Genomic DNA, 11497 nt, shown 5'->3' on the forward strand with positions numbered 1-11497 from the left:
ATAATATTCCTTGCGACGGTGTTGAGGTGTTCTGGGACGGATCTCTGCTTTGGGTGCTCTTTCAAATTTTCCCTTTCTTCAAACCAAGTGGTTTTCCACGTTGCATGAGGCCTGGCGTCGCCCAGCTTAAATTGAAACGATTCCCACAAGGGCATGGCGGTGGATGAGCGGCTCTGAATTTGTTGTTCGGCAAGACGGGGTTTCAGCGTCAGGCAGAGGCAGGCGGAAGGAATGATGATCTGGGGGACGGATGGAATGGAATGCCAAATGGTCGAGAGGTAGAAAAGCCGCTAAAACTGATATTCTCAAGGACACCGTGTTTGAGCTTCGGCGCTCGAATGGTAGACTTGAAGAGCGAAAATCAGAAAAGACTTTGGTCACCAAGAACTTCTCATGATTGTGATGTCCTGTTGAGATGTGAACGATCCCATAGTGGGTATCGAAATAAGTGAGACGATGTTCACTGCCATCGTTGCGCGTAGGGAGCAGTCCAGCTAGGCCCAAGGGGCTTATTTTCGACACGCCGCGGTGACCTGACTGTTGTGTGCTGCAGGAGTGCGTCGGCGGCTGGCGTCGCTCGGGCCTGAGTCAAAGCTTCAACGGCCACGACAAAACCTTGCAACTACATGGCTGACTTGCAACCGCAACAACCACACTTTCGCAATGGCGAATTCAAAGTACAGAATCTCCTCTTCATGACCGGAGTGTAAGCTCATCAAAATCCCAGGTACGAATACGTCAAGGCGTTTGAGCGGTGCCAGCCAGACATTCTTCTGCCAAACACATGGGTCGTGATCCGCATCGATGGACGCGGCTTCCACAAGTGAGCTTATCCGAACCTCATCCCATCCGATCAACAGACCATGCGACCACGCTGCACTTTCTCTTTGGCACCTATCATCCCGCGCCTCCGAAGTAGACTCTCACAGTCGAAAAACTTCATCACCAAAATGGCGACACTAACCACAGGCTCCCCACCTCCAGGCTGACAGCCAAATACAACTTCTCCAAGCCCAATGACCGGCGCGCACTGGACCTGATGAATGAAGCGGGCGCGAGCGTCATGCGCGAGCTACCTGACCTGATCTTGGCCTACGGCATCAGCGACGAGTACAGCTTTGTGTTCCACAAGGACTGCAACTTGTTTGAGCGGCGCGCCGCCAAGCTCGTGACGACGGTCGCGACGACGTTCACATCGTACTTTGTCCATCTGTGGTCAAAGCACTTTCCCGACAAGGAGCTGACGCCGCCGATGCCAAGTTTTGATGGAAGAGCCGTCATGTATCCGAGTGTGGGCAATCTGAGGGATTATGTCAGTTGGAGACAGGTGGATTGTACGTCGGTCTTTCATACCGTTCTTGTCTTTTGCTGGATTTCTTGCATTCGATCTCTGTTTTCTCTTTCATCCTTTCGAGCAGAGAGAATGTGGCAAGCAAAACTCCTGACTTCTTCTAGGCCACATCAACAACCTGTACAACACCACATTCTGGACGCTCATCAACCGTGGCGGCATGTCTGCCACAGCCGCCGAGCAGCGCCTTTCCGGCACCGTCAGCGCCGATAAAAACGAGATTCTATTTAAGGAGTTCGGTATCAACTACAACAACGAGCACGACTTGTACAAGAAGGGCACCGTGCTGTACCGCGATTATGAACTCGAAGAGTCAAGTCCCTCCTCCGTAACCGCAGAAGCATCATCGTCTTCAGGTCTGAATCCTACTGAGGATTACTCGGCAACTCCGAATGCCCAAATCGCACCGAGCATGGCCTCGGCAGACGCAGCAATTGCAGTCGTCTCAAAGACGCAAGCGGAGAAAGAGAAGAAGAAGAGAGCCAAGGTTGGCGTCAAGATTGAGCACGTGGATGTCATCAAGGATGATTTTTGGCAGCGAAGACCGTGGATATTGTCTGGAAGAGCAGGAAAGTTGAAGGACGAGGTGGCAAAGGCGAAAAAGGTGGAGCAGCCTAAGGGGCCCTTTCCTGGCGGGTTCATTTAGCATGTCTCATGGCGTTGGAAATGGGGTGAGTTGTTTTGTTGTGACTTCGCTCAGTTTCCCCAATTGACTTGAACCAGGCAGCATATTTCTTTCAAGTAGGATTCAGCACTACGAGACTATTTCCAAATTCGAACAGCGCCGGTCCTACTCTCACACACCCATGGCCTTTGTCTCAATTTACAAGAATTGCTCATTTCGCTGCTTGATGCCACTGACATGCGGCATCAAACGGGCCTGAGGACACATCTGGGACAGTATCCAACCTGGTAGTTGAGTTCTCCCGGAGTGGGTCGACGGCATTTCTTCTCGCAGTACCTCCTAATGTACGTCTTGCTGTGGCCACACGAGGTCCACACGATCGTATTGTACACACACATGTTGGCTGATTTGTCGTTATGTTGCTGATGTTAATGAGGTACAACTCCCACAGGCTTGAGGAACAGATTCCTCGGGTACAAAACTTGGATGCCGAGAGAATTCGAAGCTGTTATGAAGGATTTGATGGAGGAAGGGTTTGCTCTTCGGCGGTGGTGAGGATTGGGGTTTTTTACCTCCAATCTGTCTAACAGAACAGGTTCGCACATGCACAATGCAGATACCATGGCATTCTGTCAATCTGCCAGCACATGTGCCATGAACATCCTTCCTTTGTGCCTACCTCACCTATTTGTAGGAATTTTCCCGAGACTTAGCCTACCCCGGATTTTCCACGTATACAGCCACAATCATCACAACACCTGTACGCAGTGGCTTGCAAGGAAACTTCAACCATGACAAAATCGTCGACTTGGCTACGTAACTGTGTAAGTAGAGGACAAAGGCAGAAGTCAACGTGCTGACAGACTGATTCTCTCGTGGCAAACCCAGGACATTGCAACGAATGGACTTGATTCAAAACACAAACGCTTCACCAACTTTATGAACGATCTCGCACCACCCTCTCTCCGACTCTCCTCTTCGCCACTCTTCCAAAAACTTCGCTTCCGCTCTCCTACGCGCCAGCAAAATCCACTTTTCTACCACCCATTCCTCCTCGCCTCCTCCGCGACAAACTTCCTTCCAGCCTTGGCCGTCCCACTGCCCCACTCCTCAACGCTAAACAACTCAAACATGCCCAACTTCCTCAGAAGCGGCAGGCTGAGGCGCATCTCGTCCTGAATCTTCTCCATCTTCTCCTGCGCGGTCGCAGGATCCAGCTGGCCAGCCGCCGCAGCGTCGGCCGTCTCATCGTACGCCTTGAGATTGTACAGGAAGGCTGCAACGGTACCCGTGGGTACGCGCTCGCCGGAAGCTAGCGTAATGACGTGGAAGCTTTGGCCGGGTGGGAGCAGCTTGTTGTTGACGGCCAGTACGCCGGGCTCGTCAATGGGCGCGGTCTGGGCCGCCTGTGAACGCCATGGCGTGAGCAAGCAACGAATGTCACCAGTTTGGAGCGTGCTCTGGTCTTTTGTATGGGGCTGGAATGGGGAGAGGGCTTACGTGAGCGGCGGCAACTTCGTGGTCGACTTGGGAGGCCATTTTGCGGATGATGGTGTTATATGGTGTTCGAGGTTTGTTTTTCCCTTCTTTCTTTGAGTTTGAAGTATGCTGTTGACTCAACTGACTGGATGCTTCCGGTTTAATATACAGATGTCGCTCCCGCAGAGTCCAGTGTTGCGTTGGGGCCGAAATGGCCGAGCGCCGTGTCGGGTAATATCTCGGTCTCGACGGCGAGTTTGGACAACGACGCCCCTTCTCCGGCATTTATCAACATGGCGTGAGAGGGCCTTTTCCGAGACAGACTCGGAGTCATTTAATTGGAGGTGAAAGGCCTGGAATCTTGTAGGAGTCCTATAAACGTCGAAAAAGAAGTCCAAGGAACTGACTTTTTCCTGCGTCACCAACGAGCAGAACAATTCAACCCCCTTTTCAGTCAAAATATCTCTTGTCATTCTATCCACGATGAAGGACGGACTCACAGATGTCGTTCCCCTTGTTGCCGAGCTCTTTGATGGCGCGGTGTCGCAACCTCTCAACCTCGTCAAACTCGTTCTGCACTTCGCAATCGTCGTCGGCGTCCAGTACCAGCCTCCGCAGTACCGCACCGCTGTCTGAGCTAATGCGGAGCTTATTGACCAGAAAGAGAAGCCTGCAGTCAGGTGTGGAAGCGAGCTTGATGTACTGGAATCTACGACCAACCGTCTACGGAAGACTGTTTTGCTCTACTTTACGCTGGATTCGCCGCAACGAGACTTTTACGAGAGAGCTGTCGAATCGTCATCAATTAAATGTGGGCGGTGTGGTGGGTGTCGAAGACGCAATGCCTTCTTGCGCTGCGGCGACAGCTGGAAAACATCCATTCACCATCGCGGATGTCCCGGATGAAGCTAAAGACCTGCCATTCGCCGCTCCGGCCAGACGCGAGAGGTATCATGTTTTACGGCATCCATTCTGGCGGGTCCCAGACCAGCTCACTCTCATGGGCCACGAAAAGTCTACAACACAGCATTCGCTTGGCCAGAACGTTCGGATTACCAGTCTACGTCTTTGCCGCTGGCCCAATTGAGTCAGTACTCTGGACTTTGATACCCAAGCTGACCATAAAGTCTGGACTAACGGCTCTAGCAGACTCGGTTGCTCGGTCTCCTGGTGTTGCTATTCGCCTCTCTTGTTAGAAGCGGCGTATACCCACCATGTACATACTTCGAATGTGACGTCGAACAAGAGGATGAAGGGAAAAGTCGTCTATCTATGACCTATCAGGTTGTGATAACAACAGAGAAGGTTTGGACTGAGTTCAAGCCCACAGGTATAAATTCGCGCACATGTGATAGCTGTCACTCACCGTCGACATATAAATATAAGCTTCTGCTCCCCCGCACCATGCCTTTTTCCAGCCTTTAGAAGTGATAGCCAGACCATTGGCGTGGCCTTGCAATGTTCAAGCAACAACTCCCTGCAGTACTACTTTCAGTCTACAGACCCGAAAGGTTGGAGACCGTATCCCCCTGAGTTTTACCCCTGCAAATCTGATTGATTAAAGCGTGTCGGACAGGATGGCATTCGCGTATCCCCCAAATTACATGCCCCCGGCTCAGACTGCAGATGCTGCGATCCAACGATATTTTGGGGACCCCTGCGAGAGAAACGAAATGATGCGCCTGATAAACGAACTAGCTGCGTGAGAATTTGGAGACGATTTCGGGCCCAGGCCTCAAGATCAAAGGAGCCAGGTTTTCAAGTTCAACGGCGACCGCCGCCGATACAACGAGTGGAAGGCCGGCTTCATGGCAAAGATTGCGCACAGCCCAAACCAATTCAAGAGCGAGAAAAGCAAGCTCCGCCTGCTGATGTCGAGCGTCAGCGGCCTCGCGTTCGACGTGCTCAACAAGACCTACGGCGACGAAGCGCGCGACGATGCGGGACCCGGGACCCTCCGCCTCGAGGACGCTCTTGCTGAGCTCGAGTTCACCTTCCGCTGCTTGGAGCACGAGGACGCAACCCTACAGCTCCTCAAGCTGCGCATGGGGAAGGACCAGCTTTTTGCCGATTTCTTCCCGCACTTCATGGCGCTCGTCAACCGCGGAGCTCGCACCTGCCACGGAGCCTGCGAGGACGACCGAAGCAAGAAGCTCGCCTTGCAAGCTTGTCTCCCGGCGCGCTTCGGCAACATCGCGAAGAAATACGTCACCGAAGACCACGGTTCCTTCAAGGAGTTCGTCGACGAATGCTTTGCCTCGGAGGGCTGGAAAAAGTCCCCTGAACCGCCGAAAGCCGACACCACCATGTGTGAAGACGACGTTGTCTGTGTTTCGGAGGATGGTTATGGTACGCGTGCCTCCTCGGAGGAAATGTAAGTGCGAGCGTGAGGAAATTCCGGGTGCTCTGGGTCCAATCGCACCGCGTCGGAACATGAAGAAAGAATTCAGGTTGAACGGAGTTGAGTGAGGGTTCAAGAAAAGTTTCTTACACGACACTCATTTCACATCCCCATCTTTCATGTATCCACGGTCACTCTCTCAAAGGTTTGGTGTTGGGTGTCCGGTGTAGTCAGAAATTGACAAGATTTCAATGTGAGGGTCCAGGCTTGCATGCGATGCACCTCTCGTCGTGACATGATCGAATCCCAATCTCCTTGTACCAACTTGTGATCGAGTTGCAAGCATGGGGTAAGAGTCCATCATCTCTCTGAAGAACAGTTGCCTCTGACATGACTAACATGACCAGGACCGAGTGCGTACGGCAGACTCTGTGACGTAGACACTGTGACTTGCAGCTCCTCCAAACATCTATCCGATTTGACATGAAGTGCAAGCTCGAGATGTCCAAGAGAATTGAAGAGACAATGTATACTCGGTGTTCTGCTGCTTCAGGCTGATTTGCAGCGAGCACCGTTCCAGCGCCTGGTCCCCAAGACGGATTCAACGTGCGCCCACGCTCCAGCGCCTTCCTCGACCTGGCTGCGGGCGCAACGTCTTTCCCAATGCGTCAGCAGGCGCTGAGCAGGCGCTGAATCAGCCGAAGCGCACGAGCCACGGCAGGACAGTATAAAGGCTTCGCGTCTCGCGCCTCGTCTTCCTCTTCTTCTTCTTCTTCTCTCCACACTTACCTTGCTGGGTCGGCCGCGCTCAAGCCTGCGGTCCGGCTGCTGGGACGCCCTGCATTGCACACCGCGGAGGCTGCCTGGCATGAAGCTCCTTCGGGGGCTCCACCGGCGGAATTTTTGCTACTCGCCTGCTTCGTTGCGGGTCTTTGCTTTTTTCATTGACGCTTTTCGCCTTGCGCGGGACGTTGGGGATGATTGCTGAGCCGGGCGTGGATGGCGGCTTTGTCCTTGTCGTTTGTGCTGTTCTGCTGTCTTCCAGTCACCTCTGCTTCGCTGATTGCTGTGTACTAAAGGCGTTGCCAGGAATGATGAATGCTTCTTTCACAAACCACCCTCTTCTCTCGTTTTCTCTCGTCATGCCTGTCTTCAGCACTCCAGCGTGGGCTTCGCTCGCCTCGTCCGTCGTCAAGGCCAAGAAGTTCATCAAGAGAGCGTGTCGCGAGATGGCAGCAAAGATTCGAGCTGTCGATTGGAACCAGATGCCTCACGACATTTGGAACTGGATCAAGACTCACAAGTACGAGCTCGTCTTCGGCGTGCTGTGCCCCAAGCCCATCTACCTCGCGCTCCGCCCGCTGCTCACCATGGCGGGCATCGACACGGACATGCTCTTCCACGACACCGAGGTCTGGATCAAGCAGCACCCGTGGCAAGCAACTCTTCTGTTCGCCTGCACTGCCGCCCTCTGCGTCGCGCTCTTCGCCAACTCTTCCGGAATCCTCGCCGGCATTCTCGCTGCGAGCGCGGCTGCTGCCGGTAGGTTCTCTTTTCTACCGCGCTCCAGACGTGTCGACCTACTGACGCGTGCTTTCGACAGGCTCCATGCTTGGTCTGGCGCTCTACATTCACTTCTCGTCTGCTGGCCAAAACGACCAGCCCCACTGCCATGCCCTCTGACAGTCGCAACGCCCCACGATACCCTTGTTGCGCTGCCTCTTCCCTCCACGACGAAACGAACACGAAACGACGCAACCGCTACCTCTCTCGCGCTTACAACATGGTCTTCTTTCTCGTTGGCCCTCTGCTTGGCCTTGCGGGCTTCGGCGCTGGCGGCATCGTAGCCGGTGAGCGGACAAAGGCTCTCCATGTCCACTCAACCTTCACTGACAAACGCGTCGTTCTGGCTCACTGGCTGCCGCCATGCAGTTTTTCTTCGGATACGTCCCTGTCGGCGGTGTCTTTGCCATCTTCCAAAGTGCGGCCATGGGCGGATACGGCGGCGCTGTACTGGGGCGTGTTTTCGGTTTCCTATGAGACTCTGTCTTTGTTTCCGCGACCTACTACGGTGTTGAGCTGGCTCTGCAAAGTCAACTTTGTACAGGAGGGACTAGGACAAACGCTTCCGACATCTGAATCAACTCTTCCGGGTCAAAGTTGTGCAATATCATGTCGCTCGCGCCGTCTGAGAATTCGCATACGTTCCACATGGCCAAATCTCTGCTCGCTTTCCGGTGATGGCATGCGAAGGGGGAAGGGAAAGGTAGTACAGGGAGGATTGAAAGATCTTGAATCTTGTCAGAGCGCAACGAAGGTTGGTAATCTCTCTGCGGACAGAACCGCTCAAAGCCTTTTCTTCCGAGCCAACTCCTCGTGTGCATATCCAGGATTGCTGTGAGGCTCGCCAAGTCTCCCAGCGTAAAGCTCGTTCGGTATGACCGTGTCGACATGGCCAGCCGACAGACCAGCATGCCGCCAAGCGCCCTTCATTTCGGATGGAGGCGTCCTCGTCACTGTGAGTGCTCACGTTAGCAACAGAAGAGCATTCAATGCAGAGTACGCAAGCGCGTGACCGAGAAGCCATTGAGAATGGGCCAAGATGAGTAGATGAAAGACTCACAGTCACCCCACATGATGCCCTCGACGGGGAAATCGGCCAGTTCGCTGACTGCCGAGCAAACGGCACGCATCGAGCCAAACATCTGCGGAATGTATCCCTCACGACTGTAGGTAAAAGCCCACCAACAGGCAGTCGTCATGCCGAGCATGAGGACACAGGAGCCCCAGAGCGCAGACGGCACCGTGACGACCTGGGTACGAGGTCAAAACTAGACTCACGCTGGGCCTGGGAAGAGACGCACCTGGTATGTTGAATCTGCACGCAACGCACTCTCCAGGACTATCTCGTCAGCATAGATGGCCAAGCCAAGCAGCCAATGCATGGTCGTGCTATAGACGGCAATGGGCAGCATTATTTTTGCGGGCATCTGGAGCAGATACGACTGCTCGAAGCCTTCGCTCTTGACAATGGTGCAGCGCAACCGCCTGCGCCCCTTTTCAAAATTCCCCCACTCGTACTCCATGCAAATGAGCGAGATGTTGTACAGGAGCAGCAGGTACAGCATCGAGTATATGAGCTGCGCGCCGTTGGACGTCGCAAATGCCGAGATCTCAGCGCCCAGTCCTGGTCTCATCGTGCCGCCAAATTGTGCGAGCATTAGCGGTCGTGTCGACGCTTTGGCTGGCGTGATCAAGCCGGCGCAGAAGGCAAGCGAGTAGTTTGCTCCAAAGACCATCCCAACGAAGATGGAGCCCGCCACCATGCCGGTCGAGGTGAAGGACAGGGTAAGCATCTGTGTGACGGCCGTCTGGCCGAAGTTGGCAATCAGGCTCTTCTTGCTTTTCGTCGCCAAGGTCGGCCAGGGAAGATTCGGCATGTTGTTGACGCTGTTGAACTTTTTGCACTTTTGGCAGTGACCGATCTCGTCGCCCGTGGCTGAAATTGCAATGTCCTTGCGGCAGTGCTTGTGGCAAGTGTGGGAGACCGTCCGCCGGTGGAAGTCGCCGCCGTTGACGAGACACTTGCCTGGTATGCGAATGTCCTCCAGAACGGCCGCAACTACGACGTCCCCAAACGTCAGGCAGTGCGACTTGACCTTGGACTGAGACCGAAGGTTGGTGACGACCATGTAGAGGGCTTTGGCCGAGATGCAGGCGGCCAAAATGACGGCTGCGAGCAGTCTGACGACTAACTTGTGCGTCCCGCAAGATTTCCCCCATTCCACAGCCCAGCCAAAATCGGACCCAGTGCATCGGTCTTTGATTGGAATCCCGCTACAATCGATAGCACCGGGTGTGTTCATGTGTTGGTAACAAGGCGACAAGAAGGATTCTGACTCTGCCTCTTGACGATCATTGAGCGTTCCAAATAGAGCCCCACAGGCGTTTTCGTCGTAGCGCACACGTTCTATCCAGGAATAAAAGCAACTGTCTCCAGTTTCGCTGTAAGGATTGGGTTCAACATCCAAAGCGGTCTGATTTAGCGCCCCGCAGTAGCCGGCATAGGAAACATCGATGGAATAGGAGCCAAACGTCACCAGGGCGACGTGTTCCGGATTCATTTTTGCGCCCATTCGGAAAGCTCTCCACAAGTCATGGTCTCCAGTGTAAGTCTTGTATTGAGTACCGTTGAAGTCTCCGGTAGTTCCATTGCGTTGGTCAAGGCCAACACTTGTTGGCGTATAGTCCATATCTCCTGGATAATAGGCGACTCCTACGACGGAATTGGCGAGAAGATGGACTGGCTATAGGCGTGTTAGACTTGAGCCAGGAATAATCGAGACCATAGTGGATTTTGCTCTTCCGAATACCACCGCCGCACCCGGGGAGCTGTCACTTCTTCTAATCCCTACTTCGAGGCACGACATACCGTGGACGTAGCTATCAGAAAGATCCACGCGCACCAAGCCTTCGCACGGCCAGACTTCTTGTGTTTGATCGCAAACGGAGAGTTGGTACCAACGCGGGAATCCCCAAAATGCGTCAGGACATATCTAATATCCTCGATCTTCAACGACGTCAACAACTGCTGGTACGTGTTGGATGCGCTCAGAATGACGGTCGCAGCAATGTTGATGATGAATTTGATGCCCTACGTGTGCTTAGTCCTTTTTGTCAGCCACAAAGGACAGACAAAGATAAACTTACTTCGCACAAGCTCTTCATCTTTGCCTCGTCGCCCGAGGCAATGGGAATAGACGTCGTCGAAGAATGCCACCCGATTCTCTTGTTGAATTTCGGCGTCAAGGCGATGCATATGATAACCAAGATGACCGCCAACCAGACTATCGTAGCGGTCATTATCATCAGAGACCTATCGACGAGCATCTGGCCCTGCCACCATGAGTTCCCCGGACGGGTCGACTGGTGTGCGTTTTCCAGTAAGACAGTGTTGGGAAGACCGTACGGATTGGAGTCCGGTTTCTTGTGCTCTTCTGCTGGAACCTCGACGGCAGACTCTACGGCGGGGTACTTCGCTTGTGTCATGGGATCAATACTCAGCGGTTCACGCGATCTTGATCGTTCTGAAAGCTCTATCTCCTGGGTGTGTCCTGGAACCGAGCCACTGGATTCTGTGAGCTGTTGCAGCAGAGGCTGGTGCCAATTGACTTACTCGTCAGGCGAGGCGCCCCAGTCTGGAGAGACATCGCTGTAGAGGTCGGATCTTACACGAGAGTAAGTCCCACGGTCGAAATGGTTTGTGCGACTCATGATCGCATATCAATCGTACGAATCCTGGAAAGGAGACAAATGTTGCGACAGGAGAAGGAATGAGGATAAATTAGCGAAAAGGAAACGCTCTGTCGACGTGTTTTCCAACAGCGACAGGCTCCAATGTCCTCGATCCGTTGTGCCTCCCGGAAGCATTCAACGCCTGTAAAAAATCGAGGAAGGAGAAAAGAAAGCAGAGAGGTCAAAGGAACGGCGGTGTATATGCTCTAAAAGGGCTCCCACCAGTCGAGGGAGAAAGGCATGACGATTGCCCGTACAATCTTCCACAACCGGTGCAGAAGATCAACAAGGCCGAAAAAGCCCGCCGCTGCTGGTCAGATGGGCACGTTTGCGTCCAACTGCAGGAACATGATAAGCTCTTTCAGAACCAGGGCGTGTGCTCTTTCCTTCTTCCGAGCTGGTACCA

General features: G+C 53.6%; 5 protein-coding genes across 5 annotated transcripts; 3 read left to right on the forward strand and 2 right to left on the reverse strand.

Moving 5' to 3' along the window:
* Positions 1-663: 663 nt before the first annotated feature.
* On the forward strand, positions 664-2198 carry J3D65DRAFT_691993 (Thg1 C terminal domain-containing protein; the record flags this gene model as incomplete). The annotated part of the gene is made up of 4 exons (XM_066803930.1): positions 664-677; positions 728-823; positions 970-1334; positions 1456-2198. 4 exons carry the CDS (start codon positions 664-666, stop codon positions 1995-1997), a joined length of 1017 nt encoding a protein of 338 aa, XP_066657843.1. The 3' UTR covers positions 1998-2198.
* Positions 2199-2749: 551 nt separating this feature from the next.
* J3D65DRAFT_616902 (uncharacterized protein) lies at positions 2750-3677 on the reverse strand. The gene is made up of 2 exons (XM_066799493.1): positions 3477-3677; positions 2750-3382 (listed from the first exon to the last, which is right to left on the reverse strand). Exons 1-2 carry the CDS (start codon positions 3513-3515, stop codon positions 3014-3016), a joined length of 408 nt encoding a protein of 135 aa, XP_066657844.1. The 5' UTR covers positions 3516-3677; the 3' UTR covers positions 2750-3013.
* Positions 3678-3938: 261 nt separating this feature from the next.
* Positions 3939-5833, forward strand: J3D65DRAFT_665655 (uncharacterized protein; the record flags this gene model as incomplete). Its single annotated transcript, XM_066802858.1, has 3 exons — positions 3939-4072; positions 5020-5157; positions 5203-5833. 3 exons carry the CDS (start codon positions 3939-3941, stop codon positions 5831-5833), a joined length of 903 nt encoding a protein of 300 aa, XP_066657845.1.
* Positions 5834-6590: 757 nt separating this feature from the next.
* On the forward strand, positions 6591-8142 carry J3D65DRAFT_656572 (uncharacterized protein; the record flags this gene model as incomplete). Its single annotated transcript, XM_066802502.1, has 2 exons — positions 6591-7338; positions 7400-8142. Coding segments are annotated over exons 1-2 (1185 nt in total), but the record flags the coding sequence as incomplete, so codon positions are not given.
* J3D65DRAFT_260509 (uncharacterized protein) lies at positions 7893-11200 on the reverse strand. The gene is made up of 6 exons (XM_066794868.1): positions 10973-11200; positions 10507-10924; positions 10229-10450; positions 8661-10103; positions 8420-8609; positions 7893-8312 (listed from the first exon to the last, which is right to left on the reverse strand). The coding sequence occupies exons 1-6, from the start codon at positions 11068-11070 to the stop codon at positions 8143-8145; spliced, it is 2541 nt and encodes an 846-aa protein (XP_066657847.1). The 5' UTR covers positions 11071-11200; the 3' UTR covers positions 7893-8142.
* Between the last annotated feature and the right edge of the window lie 297 nt (positions 11201-11497).

The sequence above is a fragment of the Phyllosticta citribraziliensis genome, assembly GCF_038025025.1.
Source record: "Phyllosticta citribraziliensis strain CPC 17464 chromosome Unknown J3D65scaffold_3, whole genome shotgun sequence".
NCBI classification, from domain to species: domain Eukaryota; kingdom Fungi; phylum Ascomycota; class Dothideomycetes; order Botryosphaeriales; family Phyllostictaceae; genus Phyllosticta; species Phyllosticta citribraziliensis.